Source organism: Marmota monax, unplaced genomic scaffold (assembly GCF_021218885.2).
Source record: "Marmota monax isolate L192 unplaced genomic scaffold, Marmota_monax_Labrador192_F-V1.1 WCK01_AAM20220418_F8-fsc00024, whole genome shotgun sequence".
Classification (NCBI taxonomy): domain Eukaryota; kingdom Metazoa; phylum Chordata; class Mammalia; order Rodentia; family Sciuridae; genus Marmota; species Marmota monax.
In genome coordinates this window covers 4,938,552-4,961,249 of record NW_026695224.1, presented here as the reverse complement: position 1 = coordinate 4,961,249, position 22,698 = coordinate 4,938,552, and the positions used below count along the sequence as shown (strand labels likewise).

The following is a 22,698-nucleotide window of genomic DNA, read 5'->3' as shown; positions in this document are numbered from 1 at the left end:
ACTCAGAAAGGGCAGGAGCATATCTACTTTGTTCCCCACCACTATAACCTTAGAAAATGCCTGGCACAGAGTAAGCCTCAGTAAGCATTTGCTAAACAAATGAACAAGAAAATGAATAAATCAGAAAATTATGTCCCTGAACCAAGGGAAGATAGTTTTTTAAAGAAGGTGCTATAAATTCCATTATATCCCATCATCCTACATAACAAGATACCCATAAAAACTTACAAAATTTCATAGGACACTTATAAAATTGCTCAATTTAAGTTATAGGTATTCAATATATAAGATGATGGGACATAGTAAATTAAAGAGGTCAAACAGACCCACAGAAAAGTCTTTAAATGATTCAATTGATTCTACAGATCTACCCTAAGTAGATAAGTTTTAAAAAAAGTACAAGTTACTAACACATTTAAATGTTTTATTAGCAGTAGTGCAGTTCAAATTTTATACAATATTAAGTCTATTAATTCTGTTTCCAAATACTGATGAAAAAGCCATTTTTCTCTGATGAGTTAAAAGGAAATAATCACTATAAAGAACACTAGAATTATACATTACCTTCATCAATGTACCATGTATTTTTTGATTTGGATTGTGGTTGTGAGTCAACAGAAGACCCATTTAAGGTATAAAATAATTCAGATCTGTTTCTGTTTCCAGGGTCTGAGGTAGATCCTATGGAACAAAAAAAGTTCCTTTTAAAAATATAGTCAATATGCTGTAAAGCGTTTTTATTTTAACAGTAAATTAATACGCATATCATGTCAACAACTTTAAATATAACCAACAGTTGTACAGATACACAGTAGATTTTATTATTGTCTTCCTCTTATAAAAATTTGGCAGCCATTTTTGCAACATGAAAAAAAGATTTCTTACCTGTAGAGTCAGTACAGGAAGAGGTATAGGAATAAGTTAAAGAGTGTTTATTTTTTTAATATGTAAGTATTCTGAGAAATACTATAGTTTATTTCTAGATATCAACATCACCATTCTCCAATTTCATTTGAAGAATCTATCAGTTTACAAATTTAACCTATTAGAATCACAACCTATTAGATTTATAACACATAGTAACATTTTGGCCAATAACAAACTATATATACAAAAGCATCATACCACATAGCCTGGGTTTGTGTAAGTATGTACACTCTGATGCTTGCAAAGACAAAAATCACACAATACATTTCATTTCTCAAATGTTAGTATGTGATACATTTTTAAAATAGATCCTTTTAAAAAAGGTATATAAATCAATGCATAAAATTAATAAAAAGATTAAGATTTACACTGGGGATATAACTCCCCTGGGTTCAATTTACAGTACCACAAAAAATATAAATACATAAAAATAAAATAATTAAAGTTTAAACATTTTGGAATTGTTGGTCATCAAATTTCTTGTTTGATTTCTTCATGCCAGAATAAACAAGGCATCATTAAATCTTTTATATCAGATTTATCAAATGCAACAAAAAGTTTATAGAGCTGTATCACAAACATTTCCAAACACTGCCTGCTCTAGTACCAGTTAAGAAGATAGGCCATCCTAAAGAACAGTGGAGTCTCCAGAACCCATACTAAAGCAGATTTTATTTTTTCAACTTACAGTCAACAGCTCTAGACTTTACACCATTAACTCAGAACTGCGATAACACACTTAACACTGGTGTCGTAAGAAAATCTGGTGCCAGACGCAGTGCCACACACATACAACTCAGAAGGCTAAAGCAGAAGGATCATTTGGACCCATGAATTTGGGGCCAGCCTGGACAATACAGCAAGATCCTCAATCCCCCAAATTTTTTAGTTTGAATAAGGAAAGTATGTAGTTTTTTTTTTATATATGAGAGTAATAAATCTGAGTTATCCTTTATAGATCTATAGGCTAATATAAAAAGACCTATATATCCTGCAATTAACCCTAAATCTCAGGACTTAATACCATATAAAATATTTCCTTAAGTATAATTTCCTTCTAAACAAGCCATAATAGTTTTGCTCAACTAGATAACTGAGGAAAAAATAGTCTTCTTCTAACCGACATCTGAGTTAACAAAAATTCTTATAGCCTTTTAAATGAACTGTTGGGCTTGTTTAAAAACTACCCTATGGTGCATGTGGAAGTGAACAGAAAAAGAACTGTGAACTCCACATGTATTGTGAGGAAGTTTCTGCAAAAGAGACAATATTTTTCTCCTTAGCAGTTTGGAATTTAATTTTTGCCACATCTAGTTAGCCAAATCCACATAATTAACCTTCCAGTACACTTTATCCTATGTAACACTAGTCTATACAGTTGCAATTATAAATATAGAAGATTACAAGCAGGGAATCCCAAAAGCCAATTGATTATGGGCCAGCTAACGACAGAAAACTTCTTACCAGGAAAAAAAAGTGGGGAATTCTTGGCTTAGGCAACACCATGTACGTAAAATTTTAGTTACTACTTAAAATGCCTGAAAGAAGTAAGTCTAAATATACGTTAAGTCGTGATAGTTTATAACCTTTCTTAATGCCTGGGCAAATAAGACAGTACATCAGTCACCAAGAATTATATCCTATTAATCCATACCTGTAACCTTTGGTTTATTATGACTGGATGAACTTTTGTCCCCAATACCTCTTGACATAAAGGAAAGTTTGGGAGGCCTCCTTTCCTGTGTCACGCTATCTGAAACAGTAAACATGTTTTGGGTTTTTTTTTTTTTTTTTTTTAAGATAAAAGTAAATTCTTTTAGAAGAGAAACAATCAAGAAAACAATGACAATAACAAAAAAACAAAAAACTGCTTTCCAACAAAAAGCACAATTTTTACAGTTTTACAAATTCTCTTTGAGGACCATCAAAGAAAAGAGGTAATGGCTCCAGGAGGGGAAAGAAATCAACACTGTTCTTCAAAATGCAATGCAACAAGAAAATCACCCCCAAAATATAATTCAGCTAAATACTTTTAACTCTTGAAAACGTAATCATGTGTAGCCAATTTTATTTTTATATTTTAAAGAAAACCTTACTCATGATTTTTGCAGCATTTCCCAACTCGGTGTGCTCGGCCCACCCCTACGTATCAGAAAGGGTTCCACACTCAAATATTCTAGATGCTGAGACAGAAAATAGATAATTTTTTATTGCATAAAACCAGAATCTTTGATATGCTAAAGTATACTGTGAATCTCTCAAGGATGGATATAGTGTACTTATTTGAAAATACTTTTTGTGCCACTCTACTGAGTATCTTATATTAACATATATTAAGGGAAACAGTTTGAAGAAAGCCTGGGGAGAAATATGTATCATAGGTAGGAAGGCACTGGTTATGAATCTGTTTTTAAAAACATATATATGTTAAGAATGACATACATGTGTACACAAACTCTTATACATATAGACAAGAAAACACAGAGGGTTATACATATTAATAATACAGAAAGTCAAAGACAAACAACAGAAATATTTTTAAAGAAAACACTCTGAACACTCTTTGAATTTCTCTTTGGCAAACTTGTTTTTAATACAAAGACCATTGTGAACCTTAAAGCTCAGTAACACTCACAAGACATTTATAAATACTGTTCAAATATATGTAGGAGAGTCAATGTGGAAAGTTTTTCCTTTGAAAAGTTCAACAACACATCTGTGAATCCCAACATGACACTTAAAGAGTCATACCTGATAAAGCTGTATATCAGCAAAAACGATATCACCCACAGTGGATTTTTGAGCACAGAAAGAAAAAAACAGGAAAATTTTTACATTTTAAATACAAGGAAAATATCACTTTTTTTTACATTCCCAAAATTGGATTTATTTTGGTTCAAAGACAATTGTTGAAATAACTTGCAAATTATGAATAAGATTTGTAGAGTAAATATTCATAATATAGTTATCCTATTTTGATCATTGCACCATAGTTATAGAAGATAATTTCTCATTTTTAGAAAATGTGAGTATTTAGGAATAAAATGACATTGTGTGCATGTTGCAAATGGTTCAGAGATAAAAACTGTTATGTACCTATACTTATCAAGAAATGGAGAAGAAGAGAAAAAAACAAGTTAACAAAATAGTAACATTCGGAGAATGTTTCTTAGGAAATCTTTTCACTACTGTTTTAAATCTTCTATAAATCTGAGATTGTCAAAATAGAACATTTCTGAAAGAAAAATATCACTTTTTTTAAAAAAAGGAAATCATGTTAAATTAATTATATGTAAATGGTGCTTGGTAACTTTTTTTCCAAAGTTGGAGGAGGGAAATGTATTTATTATGCTACATATCTTAAATGTCTCAGAAAATAATGAAATGGAATATTCCAATATTATTATGGAACATGCCAGTATTATCTTAATTCAAAAATTATACTGATTAACCATGATTTTAACAAGTAGTATAGCAAAAGAAATGTTACATGCTAACTTTTATGTTACCATTCAGATATATCAATGTCACTAATGACAGAAACTATGGAAGGAAAATCTCTGTCACTGAGAAATATTCCCAAATTATAGCAGATAAATTGACTAAAGAAAGTTAATTACCACTACTAACTGTAACTAACTGTGATTGACTGCATATAACTCCATGTGAAAAAAAGACATTCACACGTATACCATAATATATAGTCATCACAGTTAGTAGCCATTGTAACAAATTTAGCTGATGTCTTCACTCCATTAAACTGTTAACACATCCTAGCAGCAGCAGCACAGGGTCACATGATGAGCCAGTGGTGACAGTTCCACAGGTGATCCTTCAAAGACTGGAATGGGAGCTGGAAGCACTGGAGTTGGAAACTATGGTTACCTTCTACCAAAGACTTTATCAAAAACAGGGCCAAGGGGCTGGGGTTCTGGCTCAGTGGCAGAGTACTCGCCTAGCATGTACGAGGCACTGGGTTCGATCCCCAGCACCACATAAATGTAAAATAAAGATATTTTTAAAAAACGGAGCCAAATATCAACTTTGAGGGTTAAGACAATCCAACAGAAGTCTCTGCAGATAAAAGGTCACATACCACATCTAATTTACCCTCTAACAATTATATACCGAATAGCTGTCATTAATTTGTCATAACTACTTTAATGATCCAAAACTACTTGAATAATAAAGCAAAGCCTTCTAACTTAAATAAATTTTAGATTATTAACTTAGGAAAAAGGTAAATAAAGGCTAATAAACAAGGTAAGGAATATATTCACCAGATAATTTTATAGAATTAAAATGGTTCTGATTAAAAATATTGATAGAGATAGCAAGATACACATCCACCAAACGCATGTACAAAAATGTACACAGCAACTCTATTCATAATAATCAAAAGCTAGAAACAATTTATCCTGCAGAAGAATAAAACAAATTGTGGTCTACTCATATAATGGAATACTATATAGCAATAAAAAGGAATGAACTACTGACATATACAACAACATGGACACTTAAGCAAAAGAAAGCAAACCTAATATAGAAACAGCAAGGATCATAATCAAAATGATAAAGTTGATACCTTATCCATTACTCTTGATTTAATCAGAAAAAGAGAAAAATCCCTTGGATAATCTTGGGCTGAAAATTATAATAGTAAACGAGTGAACAAGTTTTTTACTGAAACCTAAAGAAATGTTTGTACATTTGAATGATGTGTTGAGTTCAGAGAAATTGCTTCATTGATCAGCCACAGAGTATAATTCAGACCCAAATGAGAATTTAACATCCACAGAAAAATTGTGTGAGGAAAACATGTTTACTTGAGTAGAGTGAGATATTATAAAACCTGGTAGCAAACAAACTGTACACAGCAACAATCCAAAATTTGATTACAGATCACAATACATACTTTCCTTCTATTTTAAACTGTACATAAAAATTGTATCTATATGGGACCTGATAGATAACTTCAGAGTTGCATACTGAGACCTAGTACTTCAAAATATCCTTCTTTGGGGCTTTGTCTCACAGGACCAGAAGTCCTACCTAACATTCAAGGTAATTCAATCTCCATGGAAGATCACTCGTTATCAGCTATCAAAATGTAAAATGCACATACCCTTTGACCCAACAATTCTAAAACTCCCAGGAAGTTATCTTTCAGCCTAATGCACAGGCATGCACGCAAACTGATCCATATGATGAAGTTGTTCACAGAAGCACCATTTTTAACAGCAAAAGACTGAAAAAAAAAAAGCCTAAATACTCATCAGTAGGGGATTAGTTTTTAAAAGTTTATGGTATGCCCATAAAATGAAACACAATTCAATAATTTAAATAAAAATTTAATTGTGTACTTTACTCATATGAAATGATCTCTACTGTTAAAAATGAAGATGCAACTTGCACTTCTGGAAAGATGGAGTGGACGTACTTTTCCCTATTTTTCCTGCTAAGTACACTAAAAACTCTTTAAATATAATGGCATACAAAACAAATATTCTAAGTTGGGAAGAAGAAGGTAGACCATCAAGGGACTTTAGGACCTAAGCAATAACATGGTGGAGGACTTCCCTGGGTGCTCTTCTTGCCTCATCTACATCCCAGCAACAGAAGCCAACAGCCTGGAAACATCCCTGCAGGCAGGCAAAATAAAGCCCAACTAAAGTCAGCTCTCTCTAACCAAAGGATGTCAATTCTCCCCAAAGCTGCATGTAAGTTTAATGTGATTTCTAATCAAAAATCTCAAGATTTTGTGTAGATTACAGAAGATTATTCTTAAATGTATATAAGGGGAAGAAAAAGATATAGAATAACTCAAATAGTTTTGAAAAATAAGAATAGAGAAGAATTATTTACCTGTTGCAAGACTTGCTATTTAGCTAAAGCACTTGAGACTGTGAGGTATTGGCAGTGAAACAGAACACACAGATCAATGGGACAGAATGGAGGGCCAAGAAATAGACCCATATAAATACACAATATTGAATTTTGATAAAGGTACAAAAGCAATCCAATGGAAAAATGGTATTATTAACAAATGGTGTTGGAACAATTAGACATTCTTGGGTTTAAAATGAAAGAACTTCTTAAGTCTCATATTTTATTAAAAATTTTAACTAAAAATGACGCATACACTTAAATGTAACATGTAACAACTTTAAAGTTAAAAAAAAATAAGAGAAAAGAGTACACAAAGAAATCCCATACATTAATGGTAGAAGAGTAAAATGGTACTAGCACTTCAGAAAACAATCTGGCAGTTCCACCAATGACAAACACAGAATTACCACATGATCGAGCAATTCTACTCCCAGGTATATAACCAGATAAACTGAAAACATACGTCCACAGAAAATATAGCAACATTTTTTGTAATAATAAAAACAACCCAAATGTCCATCAGCTGATGAAGGCGAAGGAAAATATGGTATGTCCCTTCACTAGCCAGAAAAAGGACTTGAGTATTGATTCATGCTACAACATGAACGAACCCTGAAAAGATTATGCTTAAAGAAGCCAGTCACAAAAGCCCACATTTTAAAAATTACATTTATATTAAATGTCCAGAATAGGCAAGTCCATAGAGACCGAAAGCAGATTATTGGTTGCCAGGTGATGCAGAGGGAAAGCAACTGGGGAGTAGAGACAGGATTCTCATTTGGGATTTTGAAAAATTCCTGGAACTAGACAGAAGTGGTAGTTATACAATATTGTAAATGTACTTAAGATCACTGAATTGAATGAATTGTATGTTTTGATGGAGAGTAAATATAATGGCATATGAATTATCTTTCAATTTTTAAAAACTTAAGAGAAAATCTTCCAAGTCTAGAAAAGTTGTTGGACTTGACATAAAAAGCATGATCCATAAAAGGAAAACTATAAGCTTGACCTCATAAAAACCAAATTTCTTTTGCTCTGCAAAAGATATTAAGAGCATGAAAAGACAAGTAACAGACTAGGGAAAATTTCTGCAAATTATATTAAATTCAGTAAAGGATCAGTATCTAGAATATATGAAAAAGTCTCAAAATCTACAATGAAAGAACAAACAATCCAATTCGTCTGGCAAAATAGATGAAGAGACAGTTTACTGAAGAAGATATACAGATGGCAATAAGCACAGGAAAAGATGCTTTCAGAGAAACTCAATACCACACTGAGCTGTCAGCACACATCTCTCAGAATAGCTAAAATTTAAAACAGTGGTAATCCCACATACTGGTGAGGATGTGGAAAGATGATCAGTCATGTAATGCTGGTGGTCATATAAAATAGTACAGACACTCTGGAAAATACAGTAATAGTTTCTTAAGAAACTAACTATGGAAATATCATATTACTGTACCCCTGACATTTATGCCAGAGAAATGAAGATGTGTATTCACCAAAAATCCTACACACAGATGTTTATAAAAGCATTGTTCTTAATGTCCAGAAACTAGATGTATTTCAATGGATAAATCATTAAACAGCATACAACCATAACATCAATTATTATTTAGTAATAAGAAGGAAGAAACACTAATACACACAGCATGAGCTAACCTCCAGGGAATTTGCTGAGTGAATAATTTGAAAAGTTACATCCTATACAATTCCACTGAATAATATTCCTGAAATGATAGACTTGGAAAAACAGAGAAGAGATGAGTGGTGGTCAGAGCTTAAGGAGCAGTGAGAGAACAAGGGAAAGAGTGTAGTACTAAAAGAGCACCCTTGGTGTGACACTGGACTCTGGTTTTACCAGACGTTACCACTGGAACAAACCAGGTAAATGGCCCTTTCTGTGAGTGAATCTAATAATCTCAGGCATTCACAAATCATATATCTGATAAAGGATTTGTATTTGAAATTTATAAATAATTCCCAAAACCCAATAATAAAAAACCAATAAAAATCATCAAAAGATTTGCACAGATAACTATACCAAGAAAGATTTACAGATGACAAATAAGCATATGAAAATCTTTGACATTTGGTCACTAGTGAAGTGCAAATTAAAACCATAATTATATTGCCATTATTTATCTATTACAATAGCTAAAATTAAAAGACAGACTATAGTAAGAAATGTGGAAGAAATGGAACTCTAGTACACTGCTGCTGAGAATGTAAAATAACGCAAACACTTTGGAAAGACGTCATGGCAGGTTTGCAGTTTGGGGGGATTTTTTTTGTTGTTGATGTTTTGTTTTGTAGGCTAAACAATTATGAACAATAGCTTCAGCCATTTCATGTCTAGACATGTACACAGAGTAATGAAAGCATATGTCCATAAAAAAATCTGTATGCTAATTTTCAAAGCAGCATTACGTGAGTAATGCCCCCAAACTGGAAATAACCCAAATGTCCATCAAGTCAATGAATTAAAAAAAAACTGGAATACTTATCTGCAATAAAAAGGACAATAGGGAGATGAATCAAAAACTAATTATGGGCTGGGGTTGTGGCTCAGTGGTACAGCACTTGCCTAGCATGTGTGAGGCACTAGGTTCAATTCTCAGCACCACGTATAAATAAATGAATAAAATAAAGGTTCATCAACAACTAAAAAATAAATATACATATATATATAAATTTTTGAAAGAAGAACTAATTATGCTGAGTGAAATAATCAAACTACATCTGAGTTATGCCACTTATACAAAATTCTAGAAAACATGAACAAATACATAGTGAGAGAAAGCTCAGTGGCTGTCGGGGAGGCAGGCGGGGCCGCGGGGCAGTGAATGTGTCCACTGTCATGACTGGTGATGGTCTCATGTGTACACATGCCCGAGTTTATCAAACTGCATACCTTAAATATGTGCAGTTCACTGTATGTCAATTATATCTTAGCAGATAAAGTTGGTTAGAAAAAAAAGTTTTGAAAAGACGACTCATAAAGTGCAAAGACATGCAAATGTTGAATGACACAGAAATTGATTAAGTGGATATACTATATAGTATAATATAAAAAATAAACAGCACCACACTCTAACCCCCACAACTGGAACAGACATCTCAGGCTGAGCTCAAAAATCAGAAATGTCTAATTTATGGGTGGCATCAATTTACATGCTTCATCACAACCCTAAAAACCTGAACATAATGTCAAATTAGATGTGCTATAGTGTTTAACCATCTGAAACAGCAATGAAGAGAGAAACAGTTTTACAGCAGGTTTAAGATGCCTGCATCTTTTAGTCAAAGGTATCCAGAGCCATCAGTAACAGGCAACTGCCTGGGAAGAATCCCTCCCTAATCTCACCAGCTGTTCAGCTGCTCCAAAAGAGCCTGTCTTAGATGCTGATAATATTAATCTTGTCCCACAAATGAAGGTAATTGGGCAAAAAAAAAAGAAACTAAGGAACTAAAAGGAGACACTGTGACTCTTTTTTTCCCCCTCAAGAAAAGAGTGTTGATGATGATATGAAACAGAGAAGACGACTCATTCAGATAAACTAAATTAATTTTCACTTAAACAACTTAAGTTTTTAAAGTCTATTTGCAAGCTTTATTTTGTTTGCAAATAAGTGTAATTTATGTATTATGTTATAAAAGCTGGTATCATTCTTAATTATCTCCTATTCAAGGTTTATGAATATCAGGCTTTAAAAGAAAGGGAAATGCGCTCTTCTCCTCTAGTCACTGCTCGGAGCCAGCGACGATGCCAATGACAACTAGGGCTAGAGGATCACAGTCGGCCTGACAGTGACTCCCAAGAAAGCACCAAGCTAATTTTTTTTTAATTTTAATTCTACACTAATATTTAAATAAAATATAAATTTTTAAGATAAGTACTAGTAAAATAATTTCTTGTCAATCCATTCACAGAAAAATAGAAATGGTAGTTTTTTCTTTTCAAATGCTACCACAGACCCCAAGATAATTTAGGTATCTGCTGGGAGCCATTAGCCAAGTAGGTATGACAATTTCCTTGCCAGCGTACCCCATGTTGCTTAGTGGAAGGACTCGTGGAAATAGGACATTTTGCAGTGACATTGCATGTATGTGACCTTGCTCAAGGACCTAGGAGGATCCGAGTTTAGGGCATTCCCGATTTAGAACTATCCGGGTTTAGGGTGGTTCCAGGTTTAAGATTATTCCTGCTGGGAATAGGGTGTATCCTGCTGCCTGAGTTCCCCTTGAGTTCTCACGGGATTCAGACAGTATTTTTTGGGAGATAGAAGCCCAGTGGGGGTGGATTTGGACAGAGAACGTGGATTTCCCCAGAACGTGATTGTAGACGGCTGGTGTGAGTTCGGGAATAAAGAGTTGCTGTTTGAATCTACAAGCTGTGTGGTGGCTCGTGATTGTGTGCCCAGCCAGACTGTGGCAGGTATCAAACCAAATTAAGAATGGAAAAAATACTCAGGAAGAAATAAAGAAGTGGAGTAAGAAAAAAAGCACTTCAAATCTTTAGACTATATTACTCAACCTTAAAGAATAATGAAATTATGGCATTTACTATTAAATGGATGGAACTGGAGAATATTATGCTAAGGAAAATAAGCCAATCCCAAAGAACCAAAGACCAAATGTTTTCTCTGATATGCAGATGCTAATTCACAGTAAGGGGTGGGGGGAGAAGAGATGTATTCTGGACCAGATAGAGGGGAGGGGTACGAGGGTAGGAACGATAATAGAGTGAATTGGACATTATTGCCCTATGTGCGTATATAATTACACGATCTGTATAACTCTACATCATGTACAACCAGATGAATGAGATGTTATACTTTATGTATGATGTGTCAGATGCATTTCACTGCCATGTATAACGAATTAGAACAAATTAAAAAATATTTTAAAATCCTTATTTTACAGCACACTGAGAAAAACAATCAACTAATTATATATAAACCTACTTCATAGGGTATCTCTTTCTTTCTTTAATGATAATATTAAACTAAATATTTCCTCAGTCTCCTAAATTACTCAATTATATTCTGAGGTAAAATGCAAAATTCAAAGAAATGCAATTAAAGTACGTAAAAAGGACAGCCACACTCAATCTAAAATGCCATAAGGTTGTGAGCTTTCATAAGTACCCTTTGGACATTTCCTACCACCATCCCCACACACACCACAAAGAATTAGAAAGTAACTCTTGAACATACTTGATTTGGTTAGTAAAGTGAAATTTAATTATATGATCCTAGAAAAATATTAGTCAGAATTATTTGCCTTGAAAAAATATATTAAAAAAATGAAAGAAAAAAAAAAGGGATTCCCCTCAGCCATCAAGCAAGTTAGCATTACAAACTTAGTATAGCTCCCAGAATATTTTTAGGACATGATATCTCAACCTAGCTGTACTAACATTTTAGACCAGATCATTCATTATCTGTTGTGTGCGCTGCCCTGAGTATTTAGGATATTTAGCAGCATCTCTACTCATGAGATATGAGTGCTATCATCCCATGATTTGACAATCAAAAATGATTCCAGGCATTGTCAGATGTCCCTGCAGGCAAAAATCATCCCAGTAAGACGTTCTGATTTAGACCTAAAAGGACCTTCTTCTTAAAAAGGTTTTCTATTAATTCGAAAGCAAGAAGGAAAACAAAAAACCTCAAAAATTCAATATGCAGTGAAAATAATGCAATATTTCAAATAATAAAAATCTGATCATAAACATCAACATACCTCCCCCAAAGAAATCCTTCCTTTTTCTTGAATCAATGTCTCCATATTCTAAAATGGACAGTATGTAGAAATGACTGCTATGACAGAATGAGTTCCTATTAGACCATTTCCCCTATAGATAATAAACATAAATACCGACCACATATAAAAACAACTATTTTCAGGCACTGTTGAGTGAAAAAAACAGCAGGCAGATTACGAGAAGAATCAAAATTTAGAAGTAAGGATCAGCACAGATATAATCCAAAATTGTTCAACCTATAAAATAAAGGGAAACTGTACCTTGTTCTCCAAAGAAAAAAATCACAATGACTACCAACCCATAGATGATTCAATGCTAGAATTAGCAAGCCAAGGACCTTAAAGAAGCAAGTGTAACTAAACTCAGGGTGTAAGAAAAAGTGTGCTCACAATAAAGGAGAAAAAAGAAAATCTCTGATCCAAGAAATAAAAATTACTTAAACAATCAAAATAAAACCAAATAGAAAATGTTTAAAGCACTTTGGAAAACTTAAAAATGCAGTACATAAAAAATAATAATTCCCTGGATGATGCTACAGGGTTTGGATAAGGTCTGAGTGTGTTCCCCAGGGGTTCATGAGCTGGAAATTGGTCCCCAGTATGGCAGTGAAGGGTGGTGGAATCTTTAAAAGAGAGATGAAGCCCAGTGGAAGCAATTAGGCCATTGGGGGCATCACCCTTGAAAGATATTAATAATAGTTTCATGAAGTGAGTTCTCACCAGAACAAGCGGTTGGTTATAAGAAGAGAAAGACTGGCCCTCTTTGTTCTCTGACTTCCTATCTCATCCTGTGATTTCTCCCTTTCCCTCTCCAACCACTCAAAACATATCATCTGCTGTGAGGCCCTCTCCAATGGCCAAACCAAGTTGGCCACCCAATCTTGGACTTCCAGTCTCCAAAATTGTGAGTTAAATAAATCTATTTTCTTCATAAAACACCCAGTCTCAGGTATTGTTATAGCAACAGATGAGTTACTGATCACAATGAAGGATAATCAGTAAAATCAAAGATGGAGCAACAGAAATTATCTGAATAAAGAGAAAAAGTTTGAGAAAAATTATCACAACCTCAAGGACTTGAGGGACAACATAAAAAATTCTAATATGTTTCTAACTGAAGTCATAAAATGAGAGAAGATTAATGGAACAGAAAGTATATTTGATGCCATAATGGCTAAAATTTTTTCATTTTTCTGAAAGAGATAAACTTACAAATTCAAGAAGTTTATCAAATTAAAAGCAAGACAGACATGAAGAAAAATATAGGCATATCTCATAATAAAGTTGCTGTAAACATAGTACAAACAGAAAATCTTCAACACACACAAAGAAAAACAAGTAGACTGGTGGTTGCTTAGGACTAAAAAGGACAAAGGGTTAGGAGAATGGTGACTAAAAACACTTTTTAAAAAAAATAAGGTGATGAAAATGTTTTAAATTCTAAAATTAACTGTATTAGCCAGGTGTGGTAGCTTGCGCCTGTAATCCCAGCAGCTCGGAAGGCTGAGGCAGGAGGATCATGAGTTCAGAGCCAGCCTCAGCAACTTAGCGAGGCCCTAAGCAACTCAGTGAGACCTTGTCTCTAAAGAAAATATAAAAATGGCTGGGGATATGGCTCAGTGGTTAAGCACCCCTGGGTTCAATCCCTGGTACTCAAAACAACTAGTTGTATTAGTGATTTCACATATCTGTAGATTGAAATATACTAAATTGTATACTAAATGAACCTATTTTAGATACATGAATTAGTTCTCAATAAAGCCATCTTTTTAAAAAAATTAATTGTATTTCTATGCATTAGTAAAAACACTATTTAAAATGTCTTACTTTATTTTCCAATCCTTTTTATTGATGTTTTTAAAAAATAAATGACATCAGAATGCATTATAATTCTTATTACATATATACAGCACAATTTTTCATATCTCTGGTTGTATATAAAGTCTGTTGACACCAATTCGTGACTTCATACGTGTACTTTGGATAATGACGTCTATTACAGTCCACCATCCTTGTTAACCCCCTGCCCCGTCCCTTAACCTCTCACCCCTCTGCCCTATCTAGAGTTCGTCTATTCTTCCTGTGCTCCCCCTCCTTACCCCACTATGAATCAGAAAATATTCTGCATTTATTTTGGGGGAATTGGCTAATTCACTTAGCAGTATCTTCTCCAACAAAAATACACAGAATGGAGTTAACAGCAGATTAATCATGAGAAATGTATTTAAACCCATAACATTGGAAAGAATCTAAAATGAAACACTGAGAGAAAACAATTTTATAAAGAAAATGAGAGCATCATTGAGCTGGGACAATTCAAGAGGCTTAACACATGTATTATTTGAGTTCCTGAGGCATGGAGGTGGGATGGAAGAATATGTGAAAAAATAATGGACCTAAAGTTCCTAAATTTGATGAAATTGATAAACTCACACATTCAAGAAAGTGAAACAAACTTGAGAAGCTACCTAAAGAAATGGAAGTCTGTAATGATTCATGAATGAGAATAAGTGTTTTCTTCTGTATGCATCTTTACTGCAAAAGCATCTTTCCAAAGGTGTACAGTAGGTGGGGAAGACAGCAGTATGACTAGTAGCTTTCTCCACTCTGTTGCTAAGACACTTAGCACTATTCTGAGCCTGAGTAATAAGGTCATTACCTTGCATTACTCTCTGTCCTTGCTTGATACTTCTTTTAATCATATAAAATTGTTAAATTGAACCATTTTAGTACCCAAACATTCTTACTTTTTGTCATTATCTTTTGTATGTATTTGTCAATATTTAAAGAAAAAAAATGGTTCATGGCATTAAGCTAAATGAAATAAGCCAGATTCAGAAAGTCAAGGATCACATATTTTTCTAATATATATGGATACTAGAGACAAAAAAGGTAGGGGTGAGTGGGAGATTGGGGAGTACAGGAAGGGCATGTACTTGAAAGTAAAACTGACCAAAGTATGTTAAATGCATATATAAATATGTCCCAATGAATCCCACCATTATGTATACTATAATGCGCTAATAAAAAAGTTAAAACAAAAAGAATAAATGTTTTTACTTTATGATGTATCAAAATGCTTAAAATCCCGCCTAAAGAAAACTGTAATTTTACTAAAATAAAATTAAATAAATAAAAAGATATATAATGCTCATATATCAGAGGTTTTAAGGTGATAAAAATGTCAATTTTCCTCAAATTGTTCTATAGATTAATTTAAATTCCAAACAAAATCATAACAGAACTCTCTTGTAATATTTGAGCAGTTGATAGTTAAATTTATGATGAATAGCCAAGTCCAAAAAGAGCCAAGACACTCATTTTAAAAAAGAGAGAGGGGAAAAAAAAACAGGAAAGGTACTCTCCCAAGTGTCAAGATCTCTTCTAAAGCTATGATGATGAGGCCAGAAGGCTTAATGTAGGGAAAGAAGAGCCCGAGAGAGAGCCATACATACGTAAGTGGAAAACCAGGCAGCAAGCATGGCAGGCCAAATTGGGCACCTGACCCTGTGTCTCCTTGCCCACACAAATCAAACCTAGGTGGAACGCAGACTTAAAAGTGAAAAGCCAACCCATCAAACTTTTATAAGACAATGTAGAATGGGAAAATTCAGAATGGAAGAAGAGGGGACTAACTTTACTGACATAAATATATAAAATAAAGCATCACTGAAAACAATGTGGTATTGATGTGCTGGTAAGCAATTTATATAATGAAAGTGGCAGCTCAAACTAGTAGAGAAGATAGGCTTTTTAATAAATGATTTGGGGACAACTGGGTACTTATCTGGAAGAGAAAAACAAAAATTAGATCCATATTTCATGTCACACACTACATAAAATAAAGATGGGTCAAAGATGCATATGTAAAAAATAAAACCACAAGAGTATTAGAAGAAAATATACGGAAATTCCTTTAGAACCAGAATTTAAAACACAATTGATAAACCCAATTGCATAAAAACTTTTTTAAAATCTTGCATGGCAAAAAACACCAAAACAAAATATGCCAGATTCAAAGAATAAACATTGTATGATTCCACTTATATAAGGTACCTAGAATAGAAATATTGAGAAATTCAGAGGTAGAGATTAGAAGTTAACATAGGCTGAGGGGAGGGAGGAATGGGAGTTGTTTTTTAAAGGACAAAGAGTTTCTGTTTGGGAGGATTAAAGTCTGGATGTAGAGAGTGATGATGGTTGTGCAACTTTATAAGTGTACTTAAAGCATCAATGAATCCTACGCTTAAACATGGTTAAAATAGTAAATCTTGTCACGCAAAAAAACAAATAAGGTTAACTAGATAAACAAATAGATTTTTTTAAAAAGACAAATGACACATAGGATGGAGGAATGGAACATTTAGACCTCATATCTCAAAATCGAACCACCCTAACAAAAAGAAACCAATGAGAAAAAAAGACCAATGCCCAATATAAAAATTGACAACAGATATGAATGAACAATTAAAGAGAATTACAAATTGCCCTTCATTATATGAAAAGATGTCCAACATCACTCAGATATGTAACTTAAAACTATATAGGAATATATTTTTCACCTATCGAATTGCAAAAATGTTAACAATCATACTCCCATAGAAAAGCTATAAGTTACCCTTGTATTTATATCCTGGCATAAATATAAATTTTTATATCCATTACTGAAAACAATATCTACAATAATACAAAAACAGGCACCCTTTCATCATAAACAAACATATGGGAATCTATATGCCAGCACATGTGGAAACACATACGTCCAAAGTGACTGAAGCATTGTTTACAATAGTATAAAGTTAAAAACACTTCACAATATCCATCAATAGGAAACTGATTAAATCAATTATGGAATTATTTTTCCACACAATAGAAAACATATTCTAAAAAATAAGAAGAACCTCTCTATTCAGATATACAAAGAGCTCTAAAATATGAAATTAGAATAAAGCATACTAGTACCTAATACCTAGGATGCTTTTTATATTAAAATAGAATGAGAAATAAGAAAATATATGTATGTGTGTGTATGTATATGTGTGTGTATGTATGTATATGTGTGTGTGTGTGTGTACACACACACACACACACACACACAAAGAAACAGTACCTGTGGGATGCAAGGGATGAGGGAGAGGGCAATTGGGATTAAAGAGATAAAAAAGGAAACAAGATAATTTACTGTGCTTTTTAAAACTTGAGATATGTGAATGTATTTCTCATTAAAATTGTTTCAATAACTTGATAGGGAATTGTAATCAATGAACTACATTTTAAAATCACCTTGAGATACCATTACTCAGCTATCAAGACTGGCAAAATTTTTAATCAGTACCAAGTGTGGAAGAAAATGTGGAAATAACCCAAAATCCAAACATTAATATTATAATGGTTCACTATATTGTGGGATATCCTCCCAATGAAATATAATTTGAAACAGTGACAGTGAATGAACTATCAATACCCTCACCACAGAAAGTAATCTCAAAATACAATTTAAGTAAATTATGCAAATAATTGTAGATATGATTCTATTTATATTAAGTTCAAAAACAAGCATGAAACAATGTATTATTTTGGCATAGAGATATGATAAAACTGTAAAGGAATCTAGGAAGTGGTTAACAAAACAATTATCTAAACAGCAGTTACCCCAGGGGCATACTGTTAGTATGAGAGAAAGATACATGTGTACTTCTTGACATACATATAAGTCCTCTTTCTTAACCTGGATGCCAAGTTACAGAAATGTTCATTATTTATTATTGATACATGTTTTACATACCCTTTTGCAAATAAATTCCACAAAATGTTTTTCAAATATAAAAAAATAGCACTATACCCATCCTTACAAAAGAATTAAAGAAGTGTTCTTATGATATTAATAGAAACATTCAACTCAAATTATTTAATAGGTATGTTTTATATTCAAAACAAAATCCTAATTTCAAAAACATATAATCTGAAACAGTGACAGTGAGTGAACTATCAATACCCCTAACACCCCCACAAACAAACACACACACACACACACACTCCTGCTCCTTCCTGCTGTCCTTCCCACCTCAGTATATGGCCTCTATAGCCTTCTAGGTGCTGGGTCCAAACCTTGGAATCATCTTGAATTCATGTCAATTTCCCTCACACCCCCTACCCAAAGCATCTACAGATCTTGTTAGCTCTCTTCAAACTACATCCAAAATCCACGCAGTTCTCACCCACTTTATCAGACGTCAGACTACAGCAGCCCGTGCTACCACCATCTCGCAGGTGAATAACTGCATAAGTCTCCTTCTGGGTTCCCCTGTGTCTGTCTTCCACATAGTCCATTCTTAAGATGGGACCCCAGAGTGGTCATTTAAAAATGTAACTAGACAAAGTATCCTTTGCTAAAAACCCACATATGGCTTTCATCTCCCCAAGGGTACAGGCAAGACCCCACCCCACAGCCCACTGCCCACCTGTCCAGCTCTCACTCTCTGCTGTCAGTCTCTCCCTCACAAAGTCGGCTGCAATCACAAGGAACTCTTTGTTATTGCTCAAATTGCCCAGGCTGGCTGTGGCCGTGGCCCTACCCCTTGGAATCCACCTGCATGCTCACTCCCCAATTTCTTTTTCTTTTTTTCTTTCTTTCTCTTTCTTTCTTTCTTTCTTTCTCTCTCTCTCTCTCTCTCTCTCTCTCTCTCTCTCTCTCTCTCTCTCTCTCTCTTTCTTTTTTAATGTGTGTGTGTGTGTGTGTGTGTGCGCGCACACACACCAGGGATTGAATCCAGGGGCACTTAACCACTGAGCCACATCGCCAGTCCATTTTATTTTGAGACAGGGTTTTGATAAGTTGCTTATGGCCTCAATAAGTTTCTGGAACTGGGTTTGAGCTTGCAATCCTCCTGCCTCGGCCTCCTGAATTAAAGATATATGAATGTGCGCACCATGATTGGCACTCCAATTTCTTTCATATCAAGAATTCAAATGTCACATTAGAGAGGTCCACTGGGACCATTCTGTATGAAACAGAAGAATCCCATTCCCAACCCATTCCTCCCCTAACCTTGTTATAATTCTTCGGCCTCACCACCACCTAATTGATCTATATTTTACTTATTTATTGTCTGTCTCCACTTGCTAGAATGAAAGCTCCCTGTGGGAAGAATTTTTGCTTCCTACTACACATCCAACATCCAAAAGAAGCCTAAGCAAGGGCTTCATAATAACTGAATGAATGATCTTTTATAGTACTGCTTTTTAAACAATAAGCATTCGTTATATAAAAAGGATTTCAATTCATAAAACGTAACTTATCATGCTATTAATAGGCATGAAAAAGTGAATTCAATATTACTAAGTAAAATATAAAGCACATGTGTGCTTTCCTCTGAATATAAACCATGGTTTCCAAAGGGAAACAAATAAATAGCAAGGAATCTAATTTGCAAGAAATAAAGAGCTAATTTTAAAGAAATCAAGAAAAACAAAGTATGCCATGTCAGACTTTTCCCAAGCAAAATCAAAACAAAGCTATCATCCGACTCTCATACTCCAATGAAATTAATGTACTCTTGTGATAAAGCTAAAGTATAAAGTATTTTCTAACTTTGTAAAACAAGCACTTATGACTTGTACACCAACAGGAAAACAGGAAGAGCACACCATATAGGCTAGAAGAAAATTTAAGTTTCATCTAGTATTAGCTTTTCATTTTTACAAAACAAGAAACCGAGGACCTAAAATGACCTGTAGGAAACAAACAAAAAAAAATGTTCAGTGTCAAAATTAATAATAATAGAAAAATACTACAAGAAAAAAAATTTAGTTTGCCAGCTCAGTTGTGATCCTTACTACAGTAAAAATCCCACTCTTATAGAATTAGAGACACTGAGTCTCCATGGAAAAAGTATGAGAGACTGAGAAGTATGGTTTTCTAAGCAGGTCTTCACATCAAAAGAATACACAGAGAACTGGGGTTGGGGAAGTGCTGAAAAGAACACTGCTTGAAGGGAGGGGAGGGGGCAGGGAGTAGGAAAGATAGTAGAATGAATTAGTCCTTATTACCCTATGAGCATGTATGATCACATGACCGTGTAACTCCATCATGTACCCCCAGACGAATGAGAAGTTACACTCCATTTATGCATGATGTGCTAAAATGCGTTCTACTGTCATGTGTAACTAATTAGAACAAATTTTAAAATATATTAAAAAAGAAAAGAGCATTGCTTGATAATCAGTCAGGCCTGGATTTGAATTCTGGCTCTAGCATTTACTTTGATCTTAGACATTCTTAGTCATACTTGAGCTCCAGGTTTGGGGGGGATCTTTTTAATCAGCAAAATGGGGATCATTAAGACCTACCTTATAAGTTGTCAAGAATTTAAGAGTATATAAGTCATCTAACTCAGAGTGGCACATGCCTGTCTATAGTCTATCTGTAGTCTTTCAGACATTTAATTCATAGTGGTAGAATGCTCAATAAAACATCACCACCTCTGATTGTCTGTTAGTTTTTCTGCACTAGCCCATCACTGGGAATTCTACGAACAAGAATGGATGGTACTATTAATGTTGCTTCACTAGGAATCTTTCAATTACCTGACCCCTGCCATTAGCTGCTACGTGTCTGAGACAAAATAAAGGTTCTTAGGACTTTTTTTTAAAGATGAAAAGTTGAGAAATTTGTTTCTGACTACAATCATGAAGTATGATATGATACCACATCAAAACTAGAAAGGATCTTCAGCAAGAATCTTCTCCACATTATATTAGATGAGATGAGATAACCAATTTCTGCTTAAAGGCTTCCAATTTAAACTAACATCTTACTCCAACACATTGTAGTTTATTGTGTTTCCTGAATCTTCTAATTATCAGAAAGGGATTTTTCCTCCAGAAGATAAAAAAGTAAAAAATAATATATAAATGTCACCCCACACTCACATACTTCTGGAAATAAATTTTTTTTATTGTTTTCATTAGGGGGTAAGAAAGGAGATTCTATAGTATAAAAGTAAAATTCAAAACATGCATCTTGAAGTGTATATTTAAGTTCTCATAACAAAATACATGTTAGAAACTCTAGCTTGTAAATGTATTAAACATCAAGAAAACATACCTGGGATGATATCATTGATGTGCAAAAGAATCGTACTTTCCACACTTGCAAAACTACAAAGCTGTACTCCATCAAATTTTCCATCCCAGTTGCCAATAGGGTTATCCTAGAAATTACACAAATAATATAAAATATGAAAGTCTATTTTCCATAAAAGAATCCTCCAAAATATCTTACTTTGGTAAATTTAACTATTGGCTTCAAAGAAAATATACATATATATTAGAAATAATTGCCTTAGTACTGAGGCTTTTTTGTTTGGGAAAATAAGAACCAATAACAAGTAAGTTATAGTAAACACAGAGATGAACAAATAATTGAAAGTGTTTTTTCATACTTTGCTGGACAATAAATACAAGTCTGTGGAATAACACCCATCTGGGGTTTTAAAAGATAGTGTTTCCATAGAAAAAAATAATTAATAAAACATTATTTCACCAGAAACCTATCCCTATAATTCCCTGAGCACCAAATCAGTTTGAACTACTGTCTGCTTTTCTGTATGCAGAAAGTCTATTTTTAATTGTTCTTCTGTCATATATGGGTCTGCAAAATTTTCTCCAAAATGAATATTTTTCTATTTAATATTATACATCAAAATAGCACCAACTACTAGAGCACTATTCATGAAGCTACACTGATAGATTGGCCAGACAATTGCCCTGAGCACCAATGTGTACAGTGTGCTAAAATGACCCTGGAAATAGAAATATTAAAGAAAGTTGTATTGGCCATAACCTTCCTCTCAAGGAACCAACACCTGAACAAGCTAACTGGGGGATGGACAGAAGCAACAGGAAGAGCGGCAGGACATACCTCTAGGCAGCCTGGCCTGGGTAAGCCAGATGATCTATAGATACCATCTAAGGAGGGCAAGGCCTAAGTGACTTTTGCCAAGTTTGGGGCCTAGGCCAAACAACCTGAAGCCTAACACCAGTGACTAGTGTTCTCTTCCTCCACCTTTCCTCCACTCAGTCTACCATTTCTTCTCTAAAATACTG

At 34.0% G+C, this 22,698-nt stretch overlaps 1 protein-coding gene across 17 annotated transcripts in view; it reads right to left on the bottom strand.

Annotated features, from left to right (window-relative positions):
* Cyld (CYLD lysine 63 deubiquitinase) overlaps positions 1-22,698 on the bottom strand; it is a 74,460-nt gene that overhangs the window by 41,084 nt on the left and 10,678 nt on the right. For 15 of the 17 annotated variants that reach the window (XM_046434481.2, XM_046434492.2, XM_046434477.2 and 12 more), the window contains 3 exons: positions 21,698-21,803; positions 2,582-2,680; positions 565-681 (listed from right to left, as the gene is read on the bottom strand). In XM_046434481.2, coding sequence (XP_046290437.1) covers positions 565-681; positions 2,582-2,680; positions 21,698-21,803 — 322 coding nt within the window. Of the gene's footprint in view, positions 1-564; positions 682-2,581; positions 2,681-21,697; positions 21,804-22,698 lie in introns of those variants that run through there. The other 2 variants (XM_046434493.2, XM_046434488.2) reach the window with 2 other exon arrangements.